This window comes from Puma concolor, chromosome D1, assembly GCF_028749965.1.
Source record: "Puma concolor isolate L17-30 chromosome D1, mPumCon1.1.hap2, whole genome shotgun sequence".
NCBI classification, from domain to species: Eukaryota; Metazoa; Chordata; class Mammalia; order Carnivora; family Felidae; genus Puma; species Puma concolor.
In genome coordinates, this window is record NC_141676.1 from 104,809,221 (window position 1) to 104,836,372 (window position 27,152).

The 27,152-nt window shown below is 52.3% G+C and overlaps 1 protein-coding gene across 6 annotated transcripts in view; it reads right to left on the minus strand.

Moving 5' to 3' along the window:
* Window positions 1-27,152, minus strand: part of ZBTB16 (zinc finger and BTB domain containing 16) — a 194,560-nt gene that overhangs the window by 163,694 nt on the left and 3,714 nt on the right. For all 6 annotated transcript variants that reach the window (XM_086679072.1, XM_086679067.1, XM_086679069.1 and 3 more), the window contains one exon: window positions 25,470-26,827. In XM_086679072.1, coding sequence (XP_086535198.1) covers window positions 25,470-26,737 — 1,268 coding nt within the window. In that variant the 5' untranslated portion in view covers window positions 26,738-26,827. The remainder of the gene's footprint in view (window positions 1-25,469; window positions 26,828-27,152) is intronic.

Consider the following 27,152-nt stretch of genomic DNA (forward strand, 5'->3'; position numbering starts at 1 on the left):
AACGGGCCAAGCCCCCAGGTCGGCTCAGCCACCACCGCAGCCACCGGCACCAGCATTCACAGAAGCCGGCACGCGCAGCCCTGACGTGCACATATATTCGCGATCCGAATACATTGAGGGGGTGGCAGGGGATGTCGTGACAATACCGTGAAAGATTCTTTATCCAAAATTCATTGCCGGGGTGCCTGGGTGGCTCAGTCGGTTAAGCGTCCGACCGGCCCAGGTCACGATCTCACGGTTGGTGAGTTTGAGCCCCACGTCGGGCTCTGTGCTGACAGCTCAGAGCCCCCTTCAGATCCTCTCTCCCCTCCTCTCTCTGCCCCTCCCCCACTCACACTCTCTCAAAAATAAACAAACATTTTTAAAAAACTAAAAACAAAAAAAAAAAAAGTTCATTGCCTCAGCCTCTGCAGCCAGGTAGGAGCTGTAACCATCACACCCGCTGTGACTTCGCTACCACCACCCTGGGCAGGGCAGGGGTTGGGAGGACAAACTCTGGAACTTGGGAGAAGAAAACAGGAAGCAGAAACAAACAAGGCCGCATACAGTTTTCTGGAACTTCCCACAGAGACAAAAGGGCTGCAGGGAAGGGCAGAAAGGACCTGAGAACGTGCTGGAGATGTTGCGGGAGCAAGGGCGGGCAGCCACAGGGCACACACGCCCGGCCCTGCAGGAAAAGCGGAAACTCTCTCCGTGGCTGCCCAGGGCCGGCCCACACGGCCTCCGAGAAAACCAAGTCCTTCTTTACATTTTAAAATCAGTTTCTCAGGATTGAGGGACAAAAAGCCCGGGCCTGGAAGCCACAGATCGGGAAGTTCTGACCCACATCTCGGACGAGCCCCAGACGAGCCCTCAACCACACAGGCACTATCTTGTCACCACCAAGAAGTCCAGGCATTTCTGTTTTGTGGGGTTGGCGCAGAGGAGACCAGCTCTCTGGCTAGGCCAGGCATCCCTACTTTGCTTCCCCAAGTGCCAAAAGCCTGCCAGGCCAAGGCCTCAACTCAGAAAAACCCAGAATCCAAGAGGCCACCCTGCCTTCCCAGCGGCCCCCTGCATTAAGGCATCTAGGAATAACGGACAGTCTTCCTGCCCCTCTCAGGCACCTCAGTGATGAGAACAGCCTCACCCCACAGAAGACGGGATCTCTCCCACAGACGTCCACAACACGAGCTGCCGAGGAACAGAGGACAAGAGCATAAGGAGCCACACGGAATGACTTGCAAGAGCCACTTGTCACCCTGAGCCTCAGTTACCTGTCCAAGAGATGGGCTTGAGAGAAATTCATGCCACCTTTCCTGCCTGAAAGGGCAAGATAAACGAGATCACCTCCCAATACCCCTTCCAGATCTAAGATCTTGATCACAGGAACAATCTCAGCAGCAAACCAGAGCAGCCAAGTGACCCAGAATCAGCCACTTCCTGCCCCGAGCCTGGCCGGCTGCCCCAGGGAGGCCCCGAGTGGGAGCTACAGACCCACACCTGCCCTCCGGCTGCCTGTGGAACTCCTGCACCTTTACGTTGCAAATACCTTGCGATTTGCACCTTGCAAAGTGCGGAGGAAGGAAAAGAGGAGGAGCTGCCCTGCCCCGCTCATCTCCAGACGCAGCTCCTACCTGTGCCAGGTTCACAAACCCTGCACAGAACACAGGACTTCAGGACTGTTAGCCAGATCATCATCCCCTCTGCCTCCCACCAAGCTAACCCAGCAGCCTCCTGCCTCCCACCCAAGCCCAAGTAGGAGAGGGGACTATTTCTAGGAGTCTGCAGAGGGCGGATCCCCTCCCTGGGTCTTAGGAATCCACCAAGCCCTCTAGAGTTCCACACCGAATACCTCACAGATCATGGCCTGAGCTACCTGCCAGGTTGGGCACTGCGATGAAGAAAAGAAAAAGACACAGCCTCTGCCCTCAAAGGGCTCTTGATCCTACTGAAGGGACGGCATGGAAGTAAATACAGTGGTGGGATCACTGCACTAACCAGCAAGCAGGGGCCAATGAGGAGTCCCTGGCTGGGCCCCTGCCCTCAGGACTCGCTCCTCGCAGCTTCCGTGAGGCCACCAGAGAGCCCCTCTACAGAATCAGAAGTGTTCACCCCTTGAGGCGTGCCTTCGGCCCAGCACAGCGCTCCCCAGCTTTTCCTCAAAGACTGCTTCTCGTTGGGATGTGGCCCAGTCGGGTGGGTCCTAGACGGCAGCGCCGGAGGGCGAGGGAAGGGGAAAGAGGATCCAGCTGCCGGGGCTCACGGTCCTCGGCCCTGGCTGGCCTGCTCGTTGTCACCTGGTGGGTAAACACAGGCGTGGGACATTAATGCCCGTGCCTGCACAATCAGGCATTGTGTGTGCAGCCCCCGGCCACCTCCCTTCACACAGTGTTCACACTCTCCCAGCCCTTCACGCCTGCCTGGCCTATTCCTGCCGTAATAAAGATGCCAATTAGGACAAATTTTCCACTGATAAAAAAAAAAGGAAAGAAAGAAAGAAAGAAAGAAAGAAGAAAGAAAGAAAGAAAGAAAGAAAGAAAGAAAGAAAGAAAGAAAGAAAGAAAGAAAGACAGACAGAAAGAAAGAAAGAAAGAAAGAAAGAAAGAAAGAAAGAAGGACTGAAAAAGAAAAGCTCCAAAAGAAAGATAGTTCTGCTTTGATAATACCTGAGCCTGGGCCTGCCGTCCTGCTCCCCCCTCGCTACGAGCTTCGCTCAGGTGGTTAACCCTTGAGCGCCACACCGCACAGACAGAAAGTTCAGCCCACCCCTGCATCCCGGAAGCACCGCTGTTCACCACACGACCTCCAGTTCACGAAGCCAACGGGATGTACGGAACAGCTACCACGTGCTGGGCACCACGAAGGACCCTGGGGAGGAAGGAGTACAAAGCAGATGGTCGTGTTACCGGACAGGACTCAGATCCCGCCCACAAACACTCAAGAGCGTCTTGGGGGAGAAGTCAAAAGAAGGAGCACTGATGAAAGATCAGGTTTTACCTACACCTCTTCAGGCATGGGAGTTCCGAGGACGGATGACACGGTCTTTCCAACCGGCGGAATGTATCAAGAAAGGAGAGAGCATCCACACTGCAGCTTAAAAGCTCTGGGCTTGCCGCGACGCGTGGAGAGGGAAAGGGCAAGAGAAGAAAAGAAAGAAGCAAAAGGTACGGAGCGGCCATGCACGGATAATGGACCAAAAGGTGGTAACACAGACAGAAAAGATGGTCCCTGCCCTTGACGGGGGGAGGGGGGGGTCCATCCTCAGAAGGGCGGAGGGGCGGAGATGCGGCTGGAACCCAGGATCTGTGACGGCTCTGAACACCAAGTTAGGAACGCTCTAGCCTATTCCCTAGAAGAGGTACTAGAGAGCCACTGCAGGTCTTTGAGCACGGCAGCAACATCATCAGAGTCCTGCTTCAGAGGCCAGAGGCGGGGACTCTGCAGGAAGGCTGCTTAGGAGACAGACAGCCATCTGGTTAAGTGAGAGTGAGGAGATGGGGCCGGAGAGGCACAGGAAAGGTGGGAGCCACAGAGGACACCAAGGTCTAATTTCTGTCAGAACTGATGTCCACAGAGGCAGCTAGAAAGGAAGGCGTGTGACGCAAAAAAGACCAAAAAACAAGCGAAAAAACAGAGGTGGAAGACTGGAAGTCACCCCAAGAGAGGGGATCCCAGAAACGAGACTGCCGAGGAAGAGACTGGAGAGAGGAGGCACGGCAAGGATATCTTCTTAGCAAACACCCACATTATGGGATGAGAGGATCATGTTCAGCATCAACTAACACCCTGACGATCTGTCAGCGAGGAAGAGAAACTACCAGCATTTTGCAGGTGAGGAAACAGACCACGAGGACGGAAGCGTTCACCGCTCAGCAAGAGGAGACATCAGCATTCAAACGTGGATCCCGCAGAGCTCCAGGGACCATGCTGCCTGTAGGGAAAGAGTTTCAGGAAATACAGGGAGGGGAGGGCAAGGGGATCAGTGCATGAGTCCAGGAGGGTACAATGCTTTTGAGAACCAGGAGACCACAAGAGACCGTTGAAAGAAGCACGTCAATGCAGTTACCCTGCAGGATTGCAGGGTAGGAGGGGTAAGGAGCTCCTCGGGGCAAACGAACCTAAAGTCCAAAGCTGGGGAGAGGAGATTTTGCAAGCACCCGAGTACACCTTTTACTAGTACCCACCTCCTCCAGGGTGCATCCCGAGGATGCAATGTGTCGAGGCGAGCCAAGTGCTCAGCACGCGGCCAATGCTCACTTAGCTGCGGTTTCCTGAGCACCTATTACGTGCTCGGCACGGCACCAGCAAGTACAGGGAGAGAGGGTGGATGTACCACCATCGCCGTCCTCACAGAACCTGTGCTGCTGGTTTAGGTGGGGAGACAAAACATAAGGTCAAACAGGTCAGTCACGAGGCAGCAGAGCCATGATCAAACGGTGCACAGGAGACAGGACAGGCGACACCGGGGTGCCCAGATCAAGACCACACTTCCCAGAGGAGCCTCACTTGAGAAGGTCTTGAAGGCTGGCAGGGACAGGAAGACCAGGAAAAAGGGAGGGACAGCCCAGGTTGGGGGTGGGGTGGGGTGGGGGTTGTGGCAAAAACCAACAACGGAAAACACCTGCATTGCAAATCGGGCTCCCCTGGAAACCACCTGGCTCCTCAGAGTTTGCACTGCCCCTTAATGTTTGCAAAGGGAGAGCACAAATGTGAAACAGGACAGGTGTGCACCAAGTCTCACGTGTTCCCATCCGATGCCGCAGACAGTGGGTTCTGCAGGACGTTCTCTCCCCCCAAAGTGGGGGTGTGGACTGTGAGCAGGATTCCACGGGAAAGAACTTCAGGAAAAGAGCAAGCACCGGATCCAAGATGCCTGCAAAGCTCTTGACTACCCCACTCCCCCATCCCCCAATTTTCAGAGGCCGGATGACAACAGAGAAGCCTGGCATTCTGGGTAACTGCACAGCCTCACCGCCCCCTGCCTCTCCACACTCTCCCCCATTTGTCTTCTACTAAAATCTCAGTTCTCCAACCTCCAACCAACTAAAAGCTTTACAAATGCCCAGAATTGCTAGCGTGGCATTTGAAGCACTCCATGACCTGGTTTTGATGCCATGGTCTTTCCCTGCCTGGTCTCCCAGCCCTTCCCACGCCCATCCCCCCACTTAGGCACACCACCCTGTGTGTGGGCTCCCTGCCCCCGCTCAGACAGGGCCACAGTTGGCTCACCTCCTAGCTAGAAAAGAGAGTTCCTGTCTCCACTTGGCCAAAGCCTAGCCATCCTCCAGGGACTGGCCAAATGCTACCTCCTCCATGAAGCCCTCCTGAAGCTTCCATCAGAATCATTCAATTCTCCTCCTGTGCTCCCCCAGCACACCACTCACATAATAATTGAGAACATGGACCAACACGCACGCGCGCGCGCACACACACACACACACACACACACACAGCCAAAATGCATGTAAGTTTGTCATTTCTGTTTCAGTATCAGCTCTTAAAGGGATTTATTAATATCTCTGCACCACCCCGCAACAGCACTTAGCAAAGCACCTAGCACGCAGTAGGTGCTCACTAAATGTTCTTTCAATTGAATACCCATGGCTAAATTCTCACTGTATCAGGGTGTGCTTCAAACTAGGGATGGCAAACCAGTAGTGGGTCTTGATTAACATTTTTTTTTAATTTTGTTTTAATGTTTATTTATTTTTGAGGAGAAAGAGAGAGAGACAAAGCATGAATTGGGGAGGGTCAGAGACAGGGAGGCACAGAATCTGAAGCAGGCTCCAGGCTCTGAGCTGTGAGCACAGAGCCCAACACGGGGCTCAAACCCGTGAACCACAAGATCATGACCTGAGCCGAAGTCAGGCGCTCAACCGACTGAGCCACCCAGGCGCCCCTTGATTCACATTTTTAAGTGAAATAGACATAGAACAGGAAAAAAAATATCAGAGTCCATAACATAAAGCTAAAATCAAAGTTCACTGATCCTTCAGTTTGAGGTATGTGCCCTGGGCCAGGATAAAAAAGGTACTGTTCCCTGTGGGCCACAGCCTCCACTCTAGGATCAACCAGCAAATAAAAAAGCAAGTTATCAGAGGTTTTGTCCTAAACGGAAATTCTGAAGAACTCCTCGGGTGGGGGGGTTGGGGGGGGTCATTACACGCTGTTCACCTTCCAACACCTGCACAGTTTCAGAACAGAATCATCATGGTAGGGGTTTGGCATTCAGACAAGCTTCCTCACTCATGGATCATTCCAGCAGGCCCTCCAGACTCTGCTTACCAAGGCAGGAAGGCAGAGCAGGCTGTCCCTGGACAGATCTGTAACTAGCTTTAGGAGGAAGGGGAATGGAGAGTTTAACCCTTCATTAACCGGACACTGTGCCCGAACAGCAGTCAGTCTAAACACTTTAACCCAGTGTCTAACCCAGTGTCTAAACATTTTAAACCCAGAAAGCAACGTTCCTGGAAGATCCAGAACGATGAAGCCTGTTCCTAGGATTGCTAACTTGGGCTCCTCTGGGACAAGGGCATCTGACCTGGTGTGGCTGCACAGGGCTCTGGGGTGATGCTTCCTGGCCACCTTCCCAACCCTGGCATCACTCACCTACCAGCAACCCTCCCCCCCAACACCAACACCCGCCACCCCGGGAAGCATGAAGTCTGGCCACAGACCTCTGTTCCAAAGCTTCCCTCCTCTAAATGATGAATTTGCCAGTCATAATTAATGCAAAGAAAGAAATGCTATACATTTCTCTGTTGCTTTAAGTTAGTTAGGTACTTGGATGGAAGGGCAGCCTCTGACTAACAGGTCAGATAAGTTAAATTGATATAAGCCACCATCTCTGAATCTCTTAAATCGCCACCTTCTCTCCCCTGACCTCCCCTGACCACCCCTGAGCCAGACCCCTGCAGTGGACATGGAGCAACCTGCAGGCCTGCAAAGGACCATTCATTCAAGCTAATATTCAAAGAGATATCATCTCCCATCCAATTCCAGATTCCTGACACCCCCCCCCATTCCCTCCCCGACAAAAAAAAAAAAAAACCCTGAAATCTCTGGGAGCAGCCAGCCAAGAACAAGGGAAATGACTTCAAGAGTACACCAGAGAAACACAGAAGGGAGACAGAAGACATATGAATAGAGGCATAACATCTCGAACAATGGAGGTGAAAGTCTGGTTCTTCTCCAGAGTGGTCAGACCCATCTGGTTTTTTCACGGCATATAATCACCCTGATGTGATCAGATCCAACAGTGATGTAAAACTTACAAATCTGGAAGTATCTGAAAGAGGGCTGTGAGAATGGTAGGAGGGACTGACATCAAGGTATAGGGAAAACCAGGGTGTAAACAGGGAACACCTGTAGCTACCTCACAACTATCTCGAGGGCTATGGCTCGGAGTCTCGGTGACTCTAGGGAGCAGGATTAGCGGGGGATGCTAAGCACACTCTGGAAATGGAATTAGCCGTTCAGCAAACAGTGGTATCCCTCTCCTGGGGGGGGGGGGGTCTGAGGAGAAGGCGAGGTGGCTCGAAGCACCTGCCGGCCTCAGAACGGGGGCTGGCCTCAAAAAATCCCTTCTGGCCCATCCCCCATCAGGACAGGGCAACACCAGGAGTCAGGGCACTGCTTTCTGTCACCCCTAAAGGGCAGGGTCTATGCACTGTGGCTTACCTATTCGTCCTGAAAGGGGAGTGAGCATCTGGGGGCGGTGGAAGGAAGAAGGTAAACAGAGTCTCTTTCCACCACTGTTTCCTACACCCAGCCACCGGCTGAGATATTAGCAAAGCTGCTGCGGTGTTAAGGTTCCAGGACAGGAATTTCCAGGCAAGACCGAAGAGTCCCCAAGACCCAATTTCTTAAAGCTGGCCTCAAAGGGGACTGGGGGGCGGGGGGGGCGGGTGGCTGTCGAGCAAGGAAGGAGGACATCTCTACCGCCTGTTGAATTTTAACTTCGGTTTAGGAACTGTTTGTTTTATGTTGTTTTGGGTTACGGGGCAGGCGCCAAGCTAGACTGCCCCCCCCCTTTCAGCTCCTCTTTTTTTTAAGAAAGACAAAGAGAAAAACAAAACAACCAAACACCCGTAGCCCAAGCCCGTGTCTGCACTGTGGGCGGCCTACATGAGCTTCCTTTATCCAACCACAAAAAGGCATCACTGGAACCAGCAAGGGGCCCTGGAACGGCCCTTCCAAGCAAGGGCCTGCCGCTCCGTTGAGGTTAGCAGTTAACCAGGGGCCAGGAGCCGCTCGGGCAAACAGACCGTGCCCCTCGTTACACAACGCCAGCCCTTATCTCCCCGTGCCACCGTCGGTTTGCAGACCTTGCGTAGTGCTACGACCACAGCCGAGACTGGCCCGTGAGAGATAGCTGTCTCCCCGCTTGCTATCAGGGAGGCAAGAGGGGTCCGGGACGGTTAGCCTGACTTCACACATTCGGGTTGCTATTAAAAGAGAGCCAGAGAGACGGATAACAGTCCGGCCGGCCAGCTTCACGGTGTCACTTCCTCTGACCGTGACAGCTGAAGGCCCCCCTCCGTCCACCTCCCTCTCCCAGGCCCTCCAGCCAGCGAGAAGTAGTGGGAAAGGTCCATTTCATGTCATTTCATCAAATCCTGGGGGAGTGCCAGGTGTGAGACACCACAGGACAAGTGGATCACTCCCTGAACTGCTTTCCTGGCCCATAGCGGAGGGCAGGAAGGGAGCAGGGGCAGCAGAATACAGTTTTGGTGGACGGTACCACGAAGAGACCTCTCACCGTGTCACACTCCTCCTCAAACGCCTTCAAAGGCTCCCAACTGCCCCAGCATGAAGTCCAAAACCAAACGGCAGTCACATTCACTAAGCAACTACCTTGTCCCAGGCACCACACAGGATGTGTCAAGTGCATTATCTGCAATCCTCAGGCCACCCCACTCAATATCCCGCACATCAGCCCCACTCGAGGGGTGAGAACACCCCGGGTCACAGAGCCTCAGGCGCGTGGCCACGATCACATGGTTTGCAATTGGCAGCCTGAGGGTCCGCACCCAGGTCGGCCCGTGTTCTTTGAGCTTCTCCGTGCTGTGCTGCCTTTGCCCCTCCCTGGCCGGGCGGCGAGAGCAGTCCCCCGCCCCTGACCCCAACCTCCTCTTCCAGTACCACCGCCCTCATTCCAGCCAAAGGAAGTTACTTTACGGGGAATCGGAGCGCTTCTCACAATTGTAACTTCATAGCTTCTCACAGGACTGAGGATCTCTCCCTCATTAGGAAGGCCCCCAAGGGCAGAGGTCCTGTCTTGCTCATCACTGAACTCCCAGGGCCCTGCCCAGTGCCCAGGACACAGTAAGTGTTCAACCGACTTTCTCAATTACAAGTGAATCCCGGGGCACTTAGGTGGCTCAGTTGGTGGAGCTTCCGGCTCTTGATTTTGGCTCAGGTCATGACCTCACGGTTCATGGGCTTGAGGCCTGCATGTGGCTCTGCGCTGACAGCACAGAGCATGCTTGGGATTCTCTCACTCCCTCTCCCTCTGCCCCTCCATATCTCTCTCTCTCTCTCTCAAGATAAACTTAAAACAAAATTTTTTAAAGGGAATCCCTCCAGGTAGAAGGTATTTCATCTCTAAATTTCCTCTGCTTTTTCTATAGATCTATATAATCTTCCCACTTCCTACCTTCTATCATAGTTATCAACACACACATACATGTTTAAAGTATTTTAATGCCTCAGGGGCGCCTGGGTGGCTCAGTCAGTTAAGCATCCGACTCTTGGTTTCTGCTCAGGTTATGGTCTCACAGTTTGTGAGTTCGAGCCCCGCATCAGGCTCTGCGCAGGTGGTGAAGCATACTTGGGATTCTCTCTTTCTCTTTCTGCCCCTCTCTGGCTCTTGTGTTGTCTCTCTCTCTCTTTCTCTCTCTCTCTCTCTCAAAATAAATAAACTTTAAAAAATTAAACAAATGAAGTATTTTAATGCCTCTACTCCAATTTTATAATTGCCTTGCTTCTCAAGGGCAAGTCCCATGTCTTATTAATCTTTGTATCTTAAAACCCCTCACACAGGAAGATATTTGCAAACGACCTGTCAGATAAAGGGTTAGTATCCAAAATCTATAAAGAAGTTATCAAACTCCACACCCAAAAACCAAATAATCCAGTGAAGAAATGGGCAAAAGACATGAATAGACACTTCTCCAAAGAAGACATCCAGATGGCCAACCGACACATGAAAACATGCTCCACATCACTCATCATCAGGGAAATACAAATCAAAACCACACTGAGATACCACCTCACACCTGTCAGAATGGCTAACATGAACAAGTCAGGCAATAACAGATGTTGGTGAGGATGCGGAGAAAGAGGATCTCTTTTGCATTGTTTGTGGGAATGCAAGCTGGTGCAGCCACTATGGAAAACGGTATGGAGGTTCCTGAAAAAATTAAAAATAGAACTACCCTATGACCCAGCAATTGCACTACTAGGTATTTATCCAGGGGATACAGGTGTGGTGTTTCGAAGGGACACAGGCACCCCCATGTTTATAGCAGCACAATCAACGATAGCCAAAGTATGGTAAGAGCCCAAATGTCCATCGATGGATGAATGGATACAGAAGATGTGGTATATATACACAATGGAGTATTACTCAGCAATCAAAAGAATGAAATCTTGCCATTTGCAACTACGTGGATGGAACTGGAGTGTATTATGCTAAGCGAAATTAGTCAGAGGAAGACAAAAGTCATATGACCTCACTCCTATGAGGATTTTGAGACAAAACAGATGGAACATAAGGGAAGGGAAGCAAAAATAATATAAAAACGGGGAGAGGAACAAAACAGAAGAGACTCATAAATATGGAGAACAAACAGAGGGTTACCAGAGGGGTTGTGGGGGGGGGGGATGTGCTAAATGGGTAAGGGGCATTAAGGAATCTACTCCTGAAATCATTGTTGCACTACATGCTAACTAATTTGGATGTAAATTAAAAAAAAATTTTGTAATAAATAAATTAATTAATTAAAAAACCCTCACACAGTGCATCCCCTGTCAATCTAAAGGACTCACGTACAGTAATCTACTCAGGCTGAGCAGCAAAGAGGTTATGAGTAAAAGACAAGTCACCGTGCCGAAATCCACCCAGCACCCTGCCCATCCAAAGATTTGAAACTGCTCTCAAGTCAGATTCTCTCCTCACCTCGTCCCTGGTGGAAGCAGGGAGCAGATGTGGAGAGTGGTAGGCAAATTTGTGAAGGCAAAATGAAAGCAGGCAGGGAATGAAAGACATGGCTTCCAGACCTGGTTTGGCCACTAGCTTGCTGTGTGGCCTTGGGCAAATCACAGAGCCTCTCTGGACCTTTATTTATTCTGCCCTAAACGAGCATGTCGATAATACATGACTTTACGAGCCCTTCCAGCTCTAACATTCTGTGACCACCCACACCTGTACGGCCGGTAGAGTGCTAAGAGTACCTTCCTCAACAGGTGGCAAGAAGGATGAACGGGGACCCTCAAGATTCCCCCTCGCGCTATTATTCCTCAACCCTCAAAAAGAAAAAAAGAAACCTCAGCTAGTGAATCAGCCAGTCAGTCTCCCTCATCAGGATGGATGAGGGCCGCGATTTGCATATGGACCTGAAGTAAACAAACGGGGAAAGCAGCTACGGAAATGGATTGTCAATAAAGAACTTCCAGTGAAACCTGAATTTTTTCCCACATATGTATCTTTTCGCAGATCCATTTGGGGAGTGTTCAAATTAGCACAACCTGGCCTTAAATACCGTGCAAAACACATAGTAAGCATTTTGCTTTCATTTATGTCGTCAATGGTTTCAATGGGGATGACTCATCCTTCCTCTTTAACACTCTGTTCTAATATGGTTTACTATAAATAATGCAGAGAGAGAGAGGCTGAGGGATTGAACACCAGGCCTCTGCACAGCCAGATCACTGAAGACCCACGTCCCACAGACAATCCCAGGGGTGGCCCTCAGGCAGAGGAAAGGAAAACGCCTCTCTCCACTCTCCAGGTATTCAGGGCACATAAGACCGTTACAGAAGGGGACTCATGCGTGCTGAGGATGGGCCAGGTGCCAAGCTGGGATTTAATACACAAGCCCCTTTAACCTTCTAGAGCCTTCCCAAGAAACAGAGATTGGGTGCAAATGCAGGCCACCAGCCTCCAAGGCCTACTCCCTTAGAGTGTCAAAACCCAATGCATTCTTTCTAACCCCAAGCTACATATCCTGACGGTGGTACATTTTCTAATGACAGAAGTGCCTCTTGGGACCCCAAACTCATAGGAGGTCAAACCACAAAAGCAGAAACACCACAGCAATAAGAGGAATCCGCCCCAGGCCCAGGCAAACGGTGACGGCCGTTGGAAATCACTAGCCCCTTGGCCTTGTTCACCTCCCACTTAAGAAGCGAGGCTGACGTTCACCCTGGGGTGGAGCGGACAAGCACTCTCTGCACACTCTTTCCAGAACCTACCTTCAGAGTCAGACACAGTCATCCAATGTCATCACTCACAATATTCACCAGATGTGTCATCGAATTATTTTGACCATTTCCAAAAGTCACATCTACTCTCCCAAAGGGCAAGGCAAAAAGAACGTGGCACAGACCTTGGAAAGGATTCCGAAGGAAGATTTCCAAAGTGTTTAGGGCTGTGGCGACATCCCAGGATTATGTGATCACTTACTGGATCTGCAGGCTTCTTTAGAACAGCAGCAGAACCTCACTTAGGTCATTAGCTTATTATCTGGTCTGTGGGCTGCCGGCACAGGGTTAGGACTCTCAGCAATTCGGCAGCGCCCAAAACAAAAGACTTCACGGATTCCCTCCATAGTTTCTCCTCTGGGCCAAAACAGCAGGCTTCTCAAGGGCCTAGTTCATAGCCTAACAGCGCCCATTTACAAAGAAGCTCCACTGCGCTACACACTTTACACGGTCTATCCAGACGGCCACCTAAAAGGTGTTGATCTCACTTTTTGTACAGAACAAGGAAATGGGAGCCCAGAAAGGCTAAGTCACCTGTTCAAGGCACAGGGTGAATTCTGGAGCCTGGGTTCTCACCCAGGACACCTCATCCTAAGGCCTCTGCTCCTCCCATCATCACACGGTCCCTAACAAACACCACCCCTAGCCACATCCTGGACAGCCTCTTCCTTGAGTAAGGAAACCTCACCCTGTGCCTCGCAATTCCTGGGCTCTATCTATCTTCAGCATCGCACGGACTTTGTGCCAGCTGTTTTCAACCTCCTGGTATGTCTGTCCCAGCAGATACCCCCTGCTCTAAGCAGCCCCCTCCGTGATGTGCAAACATTACAAGGACATCAAAACAAAGCTATCAGCTGGGTTCCTGGCTTTAGCAGCCAGTCCAAACTCTTTTGTCTGACTCTCAGACAGCTTATTGACTAGGTGATGGGGTCAGAAGTTTGCTTTCCACCTAGGCTCTTCGAGAACAGAGTCCTTGGCTGGAAGAAGGAACTGCAGGGCAGGTGGGGAAAATCCACCCAGCAAAGATTTCAGATTTACCCTGTCAGCAAGGAAAAACGTGCTTACCAGCTGACAGCTTGCCGAAACAAGAAAGGGTTAAGGGAGGAAAGGGTAGGAACCAAAGAAGCAAAAACCACCTACCCCTTTCCCCTCTTGTACTAACACGGGCATGGGCAACCCACTCACTGGAATGTTCTCAGAGACTGTGCATATGTCCACGTGAAGGAGAAGGAAAGTAGGGGAGGGCAGGAAGCTGATGAGCCGCATGACACATGCGGCTGCATTTTAGAAGATACCTGCTTTCCCGTGTCAGGTGTTTTCACACATCTCCATCCCGATCGGAAAGAGGGTCCTGGCTCCCCACCCAGTCCCTCCTTCCTAACACACACACCCCTCACCCTGACCCCGACAGTTTATCTTTGCCTATTGGGAAAACTGGCATTTATCGAGTAATCTACTCCTCATATATTGTTAAACAGACCACAGGGGTTATCAGTGGAGTTGATACAGGAAGATAAACAGCAACCTCTTATGCAAATAGCACTGGGAATGGGGGACTGGCCACAGGACAAACAGCGGAATTTAGGAGAACATGACTTCTCCCCCGGGTGCAACGCTAGAAATCGCAGGGTCCTGAAGAAGGTTTTCTGGATGGATTCTCCTCTCCCTTTCTGGCAGGGAGGGGCAGGTGTGCGTGTGTGTAGGTCGAACCTGCTCTGCAAAGACGAGCAGCGACTTCGTGTCTAACAGATCTCCTGTCTGTGACCGCAGGCTTCTCCTTCCTGCCCCAGACACTTCATTTCTCCGGGACTTCAGACCCCCTGGAACGAGCTTTGTTCAGAAAGGGAGAGAATCGTATTCTCCAAGGTGGGAGTGGAGTCAGAGGGTGGAGGGGAAAAAAAAATGCATGGAAAACCGGGAGTTCTGGGCTCTGAGACATAATCCACACAATCAGGAGACACTCCCTCCCCGTGGCTCTGCAGATCTGTCTCTCCCTGGCAACAAGCAGGTCCAGGGGGCATCTTCTGAAACCCTTCCCATTATTTTAAGGGCAAACTCACATCAAGAACCCAGAGGTGAGTGGCTCCCCGAGTGACAAAAGAATCGCATTGAGAGGGACAGGGCAATCTGCTTCTCACACCAGGCTGCAGGCTGGGGAGGGGGAACCGGGAGAATGACAGAATCCAGGGCTGGCCAGAATGAAAGACTGAATGGAATAGCCTAATTTACACAGGAAGTGAGCACTTACCAGACCCTTCATCTCAACACACAAAACCCTCGGCCATATCTGGAAGCAATTACATCCAGTTAACATGATCTGCTTGCCACTAAAATTAACTGCAAACAGAAATATTTTTCACTTTTCCAACAGGGGATGCCAAGGTTTGGCCCACACCAGCTACCCCCAAGCCGTCGAACGTGGCTGTTGCGGAGTGTTTAGCAGCTACCCAGCTCACAAAAACAAAACCCACTCTTGTACCTGTCAGGACACAACAAAGTAAAAGAGTGGATAATTATGAAGGGAGGAAGGGGAGGGAGGGGGAGTGAAAACCATCGTGCTGGAGATTGAGGAAAGAGGCCAGGCACGCGGGCCCTAAATGGGTCTGCAGCGCTCACGAGTCCAGCCCTGGCTCTCCACACTCAACTTCAAGGGAAGGAAAATGTTTTTAGAGGCGCTCAATTTAGCAGCGTTTCACATTGTTTTTAGGTCCCATCTTTATCCCTTCTGCCAAGGGGACCGGGGGTGGGGGTATGCAGGGAGGTAGACTCGCAAATGTTAGCAAATCCTTAATTTAGCAGAGCATTCAGGGGACAACTGTCACGATTTCACTTCTGCATTGAGCACTTCCCATCCCTACTCCGTGAAAACACCTTCCAAGCAGCCTTCACCTGCTCTGGGAGGGGCAGGAGCCTCTATTTATTTGAGACGTGAGACGTGCACGGTTTTCCATGCAGAGGATGAAGGAGAGAATTTGCCTCCCGTGGGCACGTACACCCCGAAATGGGCCAGCGCCCCATCTCCAAACTCTCCCCCCGCCCCCGGCCCTCCCGCCCAGCATCAGCTGCCTCGATGCGCTGACCACTCCCCGTCCTTTCTCTCTGCACCCAGCCCGCCAACTGGAGAAGAATTTATTTTCCCTGGAGCGACTGTCCATGATGCCAGAGACAGATGGGACAGATTTGCTTTAAACTTCCAAAAGCAGGCATCATCTCCAACCGCTTCCCCGCCACAGGCCCATCATCCCTGGGCCGGTTCACTCCTCTGTCACCAGGGTCCTCTAAAGCAGCAGCAGAGGCCAAGGCAGAAGTAACACATCCATTTGCCAGACGGCTCACAAACATCTCCTCTCAAAGAGGCAGGCCAAAACTTCCCTCGGGAACCAGGTCAAACCCTGCTCTTCTCCACAAACATCACATTTACAAACGTTACTCGCACGCAGAAGAAGGAACAACTAGGTAATTTTTCTTTGATTCCAAGGCTGTGATGAGGAAGGAAGTCTCCGTAGGTGAGACAGGCCCTCCTTTCCAACTTTTTTAAAAACAATATTACAGGGGCACGTGGGTGGCTCAGTCGGTTGAGCGTCCGACTTCAGCTCAGGTCATGATCTCACAGTTCATGGGTTCAAGCCCAGCATCGGGCTCTGTGCAGACAGCTCAGAGTCTGGAGCCTGCTTCGGACTCTGTGTCTCCCTCTCTCTCCCTCTCTGCCCCTCCCCTGCTCGTGCTCTGTCTCCCTCACTCTCAAAAATAAACATTAAAAAAATTTTTTTAAATAATATGACAACGAGGGAGAAAGAAAGAGGCACATCCTTTCAATGCCGGCCACAGACCGTGCCGCCCCAGGGCTGTATATGTCCCGAATGAACCGTCCATGGGTAAGATCAGGACAGCACGATGAAGTCCACATTAGAACTTCCTCACAGATATGAGGAAGCGGGTGGTTAGGTATCTCGCCGGAGCCACAGAGCTTCTAAGAGGCAGAGGATAAATTCAAACCCAGGTTCAACCGCAGACCCAACGCCTCCTTCCCAGCTGCCCAGTCTGCAGCCAACAGTTCCAGAAACTTCTGACACCACAGCAGTGCAAAAGCCAGCCAATCATCGTCCCCTGAAATCCCCCCTCCCGGGCACAGCCGTACATGGGGGTCTCTCCTCCACCCACCCCCAGGCTCCACACACCCACAGAGGCACACGCTCAGCTCTGACACTGCACAGCCATCCAGGCATGGAAACGGTTAAGTCGTCCTCACTGAATAAATCAAAAGTTCAAGGCTGCAACATACCACAATGATTCCCTCTTTACATATGACAAGAACCAGAGAGGGGCTGAAATCCCAAGCATCCTGAGCAGGGTCTCCCCGGCCCGCACAGGTTACGCAGCCAGGGTCAGGGCCGCGGACCTTTAGCGGCAACATTCATTTCCTGAACAGGACAAGTTCTCCTGACCATAAAGCTAATAGGAACTTCCTCGCACGGCGAGCTCCGGCTGACAGGGCTACTTGTCACTGGCCACGCAGGAGGAGAGTGCTGGTTCCCATTAGTGGGTTATGATGCCAGGTGCTACTAATAAGGTACATCGGCAAGAAACAAGAGCCTGCTAAGTTGTCTCTCCAACTCTGGAAGTAATCAGGCCCGGCCTTCGGGGTTGGGGAGGGGCCTTATTTCAAGAAAGGGTTGGGGAGAGGGGAGGGTTGAGCCACAGTAGACCCCGACAGCATCTAACCTGCTCGACGGCTAAAATAAATACGTTTCAAACAATCCCTCTGCATTTCCCCCAACTACCGTAAAAGACTCCCCCATATTAACACTAATAATGTTCCCCACGCCCCGCACTCCAGGCCTGACGGATCACCGAGGGCCGTTACGGTCAGCCACATCTGCTTCTCACTATGGCAAAGAGAGTCGTGCCAACACGTTTAATGGCATTAAGATCACAACCCGCAGCTAATCCACTTAGAAGCAGACACTGGGCCAGGGTGGCAGGGGGCTCAGCGAGAGAGCGGCCCCCTTGTCAGGCTGGGGTCACAAAAGAAGCGGGAAGGCAGGGAGGCGGCCCCACATGGGAGTCCCTGCTGCGTGCTTTATGTTACCTGGTACCTCGTTTAACATGTTTAAAACCGCACTGGGAGGTAAAGGACTGAGCTCACTTCAGAGGAGAAGAGCCTGATGATTTGGACAGGTGAATTCATCTGTCCAAATTCACAAGGGAGCACCAACCTCCACACCCACGTCTACCTGACGTCACACCTTGTCCCCTACAAACACGGCGGTCTGGCAGTGTGTCTGTCTTGCTCTTGACACGCCTGGTGGTGGTGACCTGTGTACGTGTAACACCCAGTCCTTACTTATGATTTCTGCGGAATCGAAACGGCCCAGAAGGGGCACCTGGCTGGCTCAGTCAGAAAAGCGAGTGTGCAACTCTTGATCTCGGGGTCATGAGTTTGAGTCCCGTGTTGGGTACAGAGATTACTTAAATAAATAAACAGACTTAGAATAAAGGAATAATAACTTAAAAATAAAAAATGGCCAGAGGCACCTGGGTGGCTGAGTCGGTTAAGCATCCAACTCTGGATTTCAGCTCGGGCCACGATCTCAGGGTTCACGAGACCGAGCCTCGCGTCAGGATCTGCACAGACAGCACAAAGCCTGCTTGGGATTCTCTCTCCCTCTCTCTCTGCCCCCTCGCCCCCTCTCAAAAGTAGATAAATAAACATTTAAAACATTTTCTTTTAATTACTAACAACAGTAAATGGCCCAAAAGTGGGGAGAAGTCTAAGAAACAATTCTAACTGGCCCACAATTTCTCCTCTTCATCAAAATTTCTGTGACCAGGGATGCCCCCACTCTTTCGGGAAGTCCTTCCTCCTAGCTAACTTGGGTTCCTCCTACTGCAAAGCTGGACACAATCCATTCCTGCCGAAGGAAATGGGAGTCTTGAGGTCAGAGTCGACAGCCAGCTAGGGTTCTGGCGAGTTTCCAGCCGAAGTTTCCATACTGACAATAAAGTACCGAGTCCCCTGCTTGCACAGCTGCAGAGATAACCCTCACGTAGGCAAAACCCAACCATAGTTTTTCCAGACTGAGCCAGCATAATAAGGACACTGGGGCTTTTAAGGGGAAACAGTAGAAAGGGGAATTTCTGATTATGCTGGCATGAAATTAACAGCATGGAATTTTTATTTTTGTAAGTGGGTTTCTTTTTCTCTCCCATTTTCTGTTTTTTGAGTCAGCACAAAGGGCCCCCATCACCAGAAGCTGGTCTCTCTGGGTCGGTAAGAGATGATGCAGGATGAAGTTCTCCTGGCACTTGTGTGGCCCCGACCCCCGAAGACCTGAACCCTCTGAAGCAAACAGCGCCCTCGCTACTTTCCTCCTCGCGAGCCACCAGAGGGGACCGAGCGATGAGCCCCCTGGTCACCGACGGCAGGAAACACAGAGCCGGTCCTTCCTGATCCCTCCTTCCCTTCTGATTCCATCAGGGGCTGCCGGTCCAAGCAGGACATTATAGGAAAAACAGTGAAGCTCAAAGCCCTGAGCACAAGCCCTGGCCCCACCATGGACACATCCATTGACCTCTTGTGCTCCCCTCTGCCCATCAGGGAATTCACAACTAATGTCCCCCTTACAAGGCAGCCAGAGCACGTGAGAGTCTGCCTCTGAATGCTCTGAGCACAGAACCTGGTAAGTACCAAGCCCCGAAAATGCCGTTTGCCAAACCCACCATCAGAAACATCCTGCACTGGCAGTGGGGTCAGGGAGGAGCTCTGGAAGGCCTGGCCACCGCAAGCCCAGCCTTCCCTCAGTAAAGTGGGGCCTGTGCTCCTTGTCTGTGCCTCGACCACAGCGATGTGCTCGGCGCGCCACACGCACGGGCTCTCGGGTACTGGGTGAGCCTGCCTGGCAATTGGAACTGAGGCCGGTGGAGTGGTGCCCAGCTAAATTTAAATGAGAACTGGAATGACTCATCAGGCTTCAGGTCAATGGGACAAAGAGTACCCTGGCCACCAGGGTACAAGGAGATCAGCTTCTGGGGTGGGCGGGGGGGCGGAATGCACGTGCTCACGGTCGTCAGCCCCAAATGGTGTCTGAGCCGCAGTTTTTATCAAACGCCTCGGGGGGAAAACAGGACCCTGGCCCTGCACTGCCTGTGTGCCCCGTTTCACAACAACAGCAATAAAAACACAACAGCAAACATGTAGGGAACACTCACTTCGTGCTACTGTTCCTTGCATTTGACGTGTATTTGCTGATTAATCCTTGTAACAACCCAGTGGACAGGTTCTGTCATTATTCCCCTCTTACCAGGGAGCAAATAGGCACAGAGAGGTTAGGTAACATCACCACGGTCACACAGCTGGTGAGCGGTAAAATCAGGATTCTGGCCCAGATAAGTCTGATTTGCTCAAAACGCACATTCACCGTGAGTAAAACATCAGAGGGTAAGGCAGTGGGGTTGCTGTGGTCAATTTTTCTTTCTACCAAAATAACTGCCATTGAGTCACAGCTTCCACCTAATGCCGCTGAAACAGAACCTGAGAACACCTTCTGTTATTGAGGAATGTTCTGGAACCCTCCAACAGGCACACTGAGGCACACCTGCATTCATTTATCAAGATTCTTAGCTCTCACCCTTGGGCTTTCAGATAGACTGGTTTTAAAGTCATTTATTTAAAAAAAAAAAATTAAAACTGATTGGAAACGTTTGCCTCCTGAATTAGCAAGAAAGGAAAGAGTTGTGAATGGAGTTTGATTTTAACAGTTTAGGATAATCACTATTTTAAAGATTCATAAATAGAGTTCCTAGAACAAGCAGAAGGAAAACGTGTGGCTAAGCTGAACACTCTTCCTCTCCCTCCAGCAATTAGCAGCTCCATCCAACAGTGACAGCAAACGTAAATGGGACTTTTCGCACGGAGACGAAAGACGCAGTCACTTGCCTCCACTGGAAATAAAACAGAAGAAATCGTCTTCAAAATTTCCCAGACTGCCATCTAGATCCCAGACGACTCCACAACCCTACGCGAGTAAAAGTTTTAAAAAACAAAGGGCGGACAGAATCAAATCAAAGAGACCCCCCCCGCCTATTTCAGCTGGCTGACTGCCAGCCCAGATTCCAAAACAGAGCAAAATTCAATCAGCCAAAAGGACTTCACGAGAATGTGAGTGAGTACGCACGGAAGGGGCAGAACTCAACAATCCAGAAAGAGCTCATCCAAGCACCTAGTTCTACAAACCAAGGGATGAGCCTCCAGATGAGAGAGAGACCAACAGTGGTCTCACGGCCAAAACCCATGGAAGAGAGGCTAGAGGCCCGGTCCACGCCCCAGCCCCGCACAACGCCACGAAGCCTCTTGCCATCCTCCGAACTTCACAGCTAACGACTTCTCCCAAGGAAGACCTCCAGGAGTACAGGAGGTTATAATCGCTAAGTCATTCATCATCCCCCAAAAGGCCACTTCCTGGAAATAGAAATGGATTCGGAAAGGATTGGGGCAAATCTGTGAATGACAGAACAACCATAAATAGCTACTCAGAGAAGTCAGGCTCTGCCTGACCTTTAGGATCGACGTCAAGGAAGATGGCCACAGCCTCCAACGGTGGTATCTTCGGGATGGTGTTGGCACCCAGAGACTAGGTCAGATGGATCTGACCCAGAACGGCAATGCCCATGTGCTTATATGGCCTGGCGCAAAGTACCCAGGACTGGGAATCAGAAGGCCAGTTGGGCTCCTGACTCTATCCATTTATAGCTTCGTGACCTTGGCCAAGTCCCTTACTGGCTCCAAAGCTCAGTTTCCTCGTCTGCAGTTGGGGCTGAAAATGGTCCACAGTCCCACTAGATTACCCAAAACCCTTGGGTGCTTCAGAAATCCAAACTGTTCAGATTTCAGAAAGGTACTACGGGTCCTATGGTATTCGCCAGTCCCAGAGGAGTCTAGGGAAGCACTCTGTAATCAAACACATTAATATTTTTGCAGCAAAACATATGAATATTCAAAGTAGGTGGGATAAATATAGCCTCACATCAGTTCAGATCAGGTTTTGCCACTAAATGAGTTGCACAAAACCTTTCAGCTTTCAGGGCTTCTCTGACTATACATTCACAGATATGTAATGACGGACCTGTACCCACTTAGGGGAGGCTGTGGGGCTGAGAAAATCATTAAAAGTGCTTTGCAAAGAAGAAAGTGCTACAGCTGATAAACGACACGGTTAGTATTACGGCTGCGTCACCAGCAGAGTTTGGTGTGACCTCAGAGGTGCCTGAAGCACCGGCAAAAGGATGAAAGGCGACCAAAAGTTAAAGGCAACCGCTAAACTCCCCAAAGTGGCCGAAACCAAGGTCAACAGCTGCTGGCCCTCCACATGGTCAACCACTGAAAACAGAACAACTGGTCACCTGAGACAGACCGAGGCAAAGAGCCAGGCCAAATCTGTCATCTCAACTATGTGGCTCATGCACCCTAGAGCTGGCCCCAAGAAGCCTCCGGGAAGGGCTGCACACACACAAGTCCAGGGAGCTGGCTGAGATCACTTCTTGTGTTTCCTGAGCATCTCTTCGAGACCCAGGCTGGAGTTCCTTCTGTGCACGTGCAAGAGATCCCCTCTAGCTGGTCTAAGGGTCTGCTGTAGAAGGTCCAGAGGCCCCTGGCAAACCAGACCCCGCACTCTGATTCTGCAGCACTCGATTCAGAAACATATTCAGAGAAGGCTGTGGGAGCCTGGGGAGGCTGAGGGCTACGAATGAAGCCTGGGTTCACACCTAAGTCGACCACACTGCCCCCTGTAATCTTCTCAACACGGGTATAGAACTCTGAGAAAGAGTAGGTGCACCTGGCCCAGGTGAGCTGATGCCTACATCAGATCCAGATAAGCCTTCACGCAGAACAGCTCCAGCCCTTCAGAGACAGAGAGAGAAAGGAGAGAGATGAACATAGAGGGCAGGCCAATCCCAATCTTCCAGAAGCGTGCTGTGACCCTGCCTCCCTCAGATACTGTCCCCTGTGATGTGAGCACAGTGGAGGAGGTTGTAGTATCCAGACCTTTCTCCTGCATCTGCCCAGAGAATGCTGCTGGTCTTTGGGCGTGCTGCCCTTCTGGATCCTCCAGGTAAGTAAGCCCCATTTAATTTACGGAAGGAGTGTCTTTGTCCAGTGTCTCCATCAGCCTGTGACTACAGAGGATACTGCCTGCGCAGGGACCCATTGCAGGGACTACGACTTCGCTGTTCTGTCCGCGCGGGTCGCGCCAACAGGCTCTCTCTCATCAGCCTGGGACGGAGGGACCCTAGTGGCAGGATTCACACCAGGCTCTCTCCCTCCTGCACCACTTCCCAGCCCACCCCACCTCCTGCCTCTCCATGCCCTTCACGACCACCGCAGCACACAGGCAACAGTTAACTGCTGGGTACTCAACCTTCAGCAACACTTTAGTCTTTGGCTTAAAAGTAAAATAAAATAAAACCTGTCGCTTGCTACTTTGTCACGTTCATCACTGCTATGTTTCCAGTCAATTGCACAGCCTCCCAACCAAACCTCCCCCTCCGATTGTTGTGTCTCGTCCTTTTGTTTGTACTAGTGGTTGTGAGAAACAGGAAAGTAGCACCCACACCCAGGAGCTTGGAGGGAGAGAGGAAAAGCCTCCCCCAAAGTACATCTCATCAGGAGCCAACGGGCGGCTAGGGGGAGCAAGGGCCTAGAAGCCGCAGGAACATTTTCTCCCCTTCCCGCTTTCTTCAGTCCTCACAGCTTTCCACCCGGGGCACTGTCCTCAGCTCTAGGTTCTCAGGCTGCACCAACTTCCTTTCCACCCTCAGTCAAAAGCCCATTTGCCGTGTCAGCAGCCCACAGCTGAGGATCCCTGGACCAGTGCCTCGCCGTCATAAGTTCCCAGGGACAGGGACATTCTCTGCACCGCCTTGCGGCCAGCACAGCCCCAGTGGAAGGCAGCGCTGTGGATACTACACTCTAGAATTCTAGAAGCCAAGGGAGGCAATGTGGAGACCTGAACAAGATGGGGGACCAGCAGGTCGGTCCGTCACCAGCACACAGTGTCACTCACTGCTCTCTGGGGATTTCTAGATGTTCCTTCGTCAATTCAGCCCCACGCTGTGCAGACCATCTCCATTTTTAACAATAAAACAAAACTCAGAAAGGTTACATAACTATCCCACGCTCTCCCGGGGAGACGCGGCTAGGTCCACAGCCAGGCCTCCGCCTCTCCCCAAGAGGACAGAGGGTCCCACAGAATGGGAGCCTGGACGGACCTCCTGGGAGAGTGGGATCTTCTGTGGCCCTCCCAGAAAAAGACGCCATCAGGACCAGAGGAGAGCCAGACCCAAAAGAACTTTCCACCAGACCCCGTTTCTCATCGCACCTATCTGAAATAATCGACATCCGGAGAAGATGAGAAATCTATCTGGTCAAGTTTGGGGAGGGGGGTTTCCTCTCTAGGAAAGTTTGAGCAGACACTAACACATCCTCGGTCTATTTCTGGGTGGTGCAAACATCAAGAAGATACACTCAGCGGCGGTTATTTTTCGCACCCACCGGAAAAACTCGGCTACGGTTGGTTCAGCGGCACTTTCCGCAAGGTAGGTCTCAGAGCCACGGATCAAGCAGAGGCGTGGGAGCAGGTTCCGGCTGGTGTCGGGTAATCGCTGACCCCCAGGTGCCTGCCCGGCCCCCACACCCTCTCACTCACATGCCCTCCCGTACCTGAGCGGGCAACAGAGCAACAAGGAACGGGTGGAGGAAGACGGTTGCTCAAGAACCCACCCCAGATCAGCCAAACAGTGGGCAAGAGGGTGTGTAGGAAATGTTACCATGGATGACCACCAAACTGGATTTCCTGACACCATTCACCTGACCCAGGGACCAGAGGATAAAATGATGGATAGATTCATCACAGCAGGTGCAAGTGAAAACCAAACCCACTACTGATCCTGCCCATGTTTACTCTACTCATGAGCAATTCTCAAAACCCTGTGTTCTGTAGACAATACCCTCTTCAGCACGGAGCGACTCCAAGAGGCAGCAAAGTACAAGGAGGCTAAGACCTGAATTCGAATCCAACCCTGTCTCTTACTCTGTGTGACTCTGGGAAAAGGTCTTAGCATCCTCCTACATGAAAGAAGAACATCCCCACCTCAGGGACTGCTGTAACAAAAATGGGACTCCACGTAAAGCATTTAGTATTGAACCAGGCAGGTCATAAAAGCTCAACGTATGGTCATTTCATAGAGAAAGTGACAGGAGCCAGAGGGGAGCCAATGCTAGCCTGAAGTCGCATTCCATTCAATGTGAGCAGAGATGGGATAAGAGTAAGACGGCTGGCTGCAAAACCAAGACCTCATACCCATCCTTCCCTCTTGAATTTAAATCAACTCCCTCTAAATGTGCTGGCAAAGGGCAGAGAATGAGCAGGGAAAGGAAACAACATCCCTGGTGAGAAACGTTCACCAGGCATGGCTCACATGGTTTACGTAGCATCCAGCCCCCGCCCCCGTGCCCTCCCCACACTCCGGAGCTGTGGGGACCATAGTCTGGGGACCTGGGGACCTATGTGCCTGAAACCCAGCAACGTGGCCAGATCCAGGTCACGGGAGACCTTCTCCCCCAATCCCACTTCTCCTCTTCCTCCAGTTTATCAGTCACTCCAGGCAAAGGGGACCAGACCCAACAGGAGAAAAATCAAAAAGGAGCCCGGAAGCAAAAGGAGAGGAAAGAGCCTGGTAAGAGTCTGGGCCCGTGAGTTCCCCAACACTTAGGAAACACCCAAGGCCCCTCTCACCACATTTGAGACTGTGCCCTCCCCTCCCCTCCCCCCACCCCCCCACCCCCTGGGACTTAGAAACTAAGTGTCTTTTCACAAAGAGCACGGAGGACAAGGGGCCAGGCCCCAGGGCTAGGGAGTAGCTGGGCACGAAGGCACAAAGGCAGGGTGTCGGGAGCCAGAAGCCTGGGGCTGGGCTGCGGGCTACGGGGCTACAGAGGGCCCTACCTGTGCTGTTCCACGGCCTCGTTGTCAGGAAGCTCCACCCCACACACACTGCACTGCTCCCCGATGGTCCGGCTCTCCGACTTCATGCCCACAGCCAGCTCCCCCAGCTTGCTGAACAGCTCCCTCTGGATGAAGCCCTGGGGCAGCAGCCCCCCGTAGGTGCTGAAGTCCATGGACACGGCCAGGGCAGGCTGCACGTGGAGGCCAGAAGTCACTGAAGACGGCATGCTCAGCACGGCGTCGGCCTTGTGGTTGGGCAACACAGAATAGATGCCCAGATGTTTCTCGGCCGGGGGCGCAGGGTGCTCCGGTCGGCCGGGGGGGGCCTGGGCAGCCTCGACCGGGGGCGGCAGCTGCTCGGCGCTCTCCTCGCGCCCATAATGCAGCTCCCGAGCGCTGGTGATGACGCTGCTGCGAGTTGGGGTCCCGGGCCCTTCTTTGCTCCTCTCCTCAACCTTGTCCCCGACCGCGCCCACCATGCTGGACTCGGTGGCCCCAGGGCTGTCCTGGCTGGGCACCTCATCCACCTGCATCATCTCCGTCTTCACCTCGGCCACCCCACCGTGCCTGCCACCCCCGGCCAGAGCTGGCTCCTCAGGCCCTACGGGAGGCTGAAGCGTTCCCTGCAGGAGAGACTGTCCTATGGTCATCAAACTGTCCACCGCAGCCTTGGTGGGACTCATGGCCGAGAGACCAAATGAGCTGGAGACGGAAGGGCTCTGGTCCACCATGGGTCCAGGGAGGCTCTGAGCAGCCACACTGGCGTACCCACTCCCCTCGCTGGAATGCTTCGAGATGAAGATGTTCTTGAGGTACCGAGCTTTGCGGTCCTCCTCCTCCTCGGCCGCGCCGTCCGCCATGGTGGCCTCCGTATCATTGTCGTCTGAGGCCTGGATGGTCTCCAGGATCTTCAGGCACTGCTCCTCCAGGTACTCGATCTCTAGGATCTCGGCTGCATACAGTAGGTCATCCAGGTCCTCCGCCTTGGCTTGCAGTGTGGCCGTGTATGCATACTCCAGAATCTGCTGGAAGGTCTTTGGCGAGAGGAAGTCCAGAGTATAGTGCTGGCTGTTGCGGTGGAAGAGGATCTCAAACATCTTGCTGGTGCAGGCCAGCACGGTCCGGTGGGCATGGAACTCCTGGCTGTCCACCATGATGACCACATCGCACAGCGTCCCGGCCAGACGCATCTGGTTGGCCTTGCACAGGAGCCCCGTGGGGTGGCTGGGGTTCTGTAGCTGGATCATGCCCATCTTTGTCAGATCCATGGTGCTCCCCTCGGCTCAGGCATGAGGCTCTCTTTCCTTCCTGGCTCTGCGTGACGGGGCTGGGTGGGTTTCCTGGGCCAACCGAGAGGGCTGGAGGGGACGGGGCGGGTGGAGGGATGAGAAAAGAAACCAGAGAACGAAACACAGATTAGTTAGCGTCCTTCAAAGTAACAACTCAACACAGAACCCCCATAAGCACCCCCCCCCCCACCTTGAGACAGCCTTGGTGAATTTAATGGAAAGAAGGGGAGGAAGCTTCCTAGAACTCTGCACATCTGCCTTTACAAGCCCGGGTACGAAGAGGGTAAAGACCAGTTTCTGCCACAGCATCTGCTTCATTCGCTGCTCTGTGACATCTGTTAGATGAGCTGAGACGAAGTCCTAGGAGTCCTGGGCTTGCTTTGCATGGGAGAAC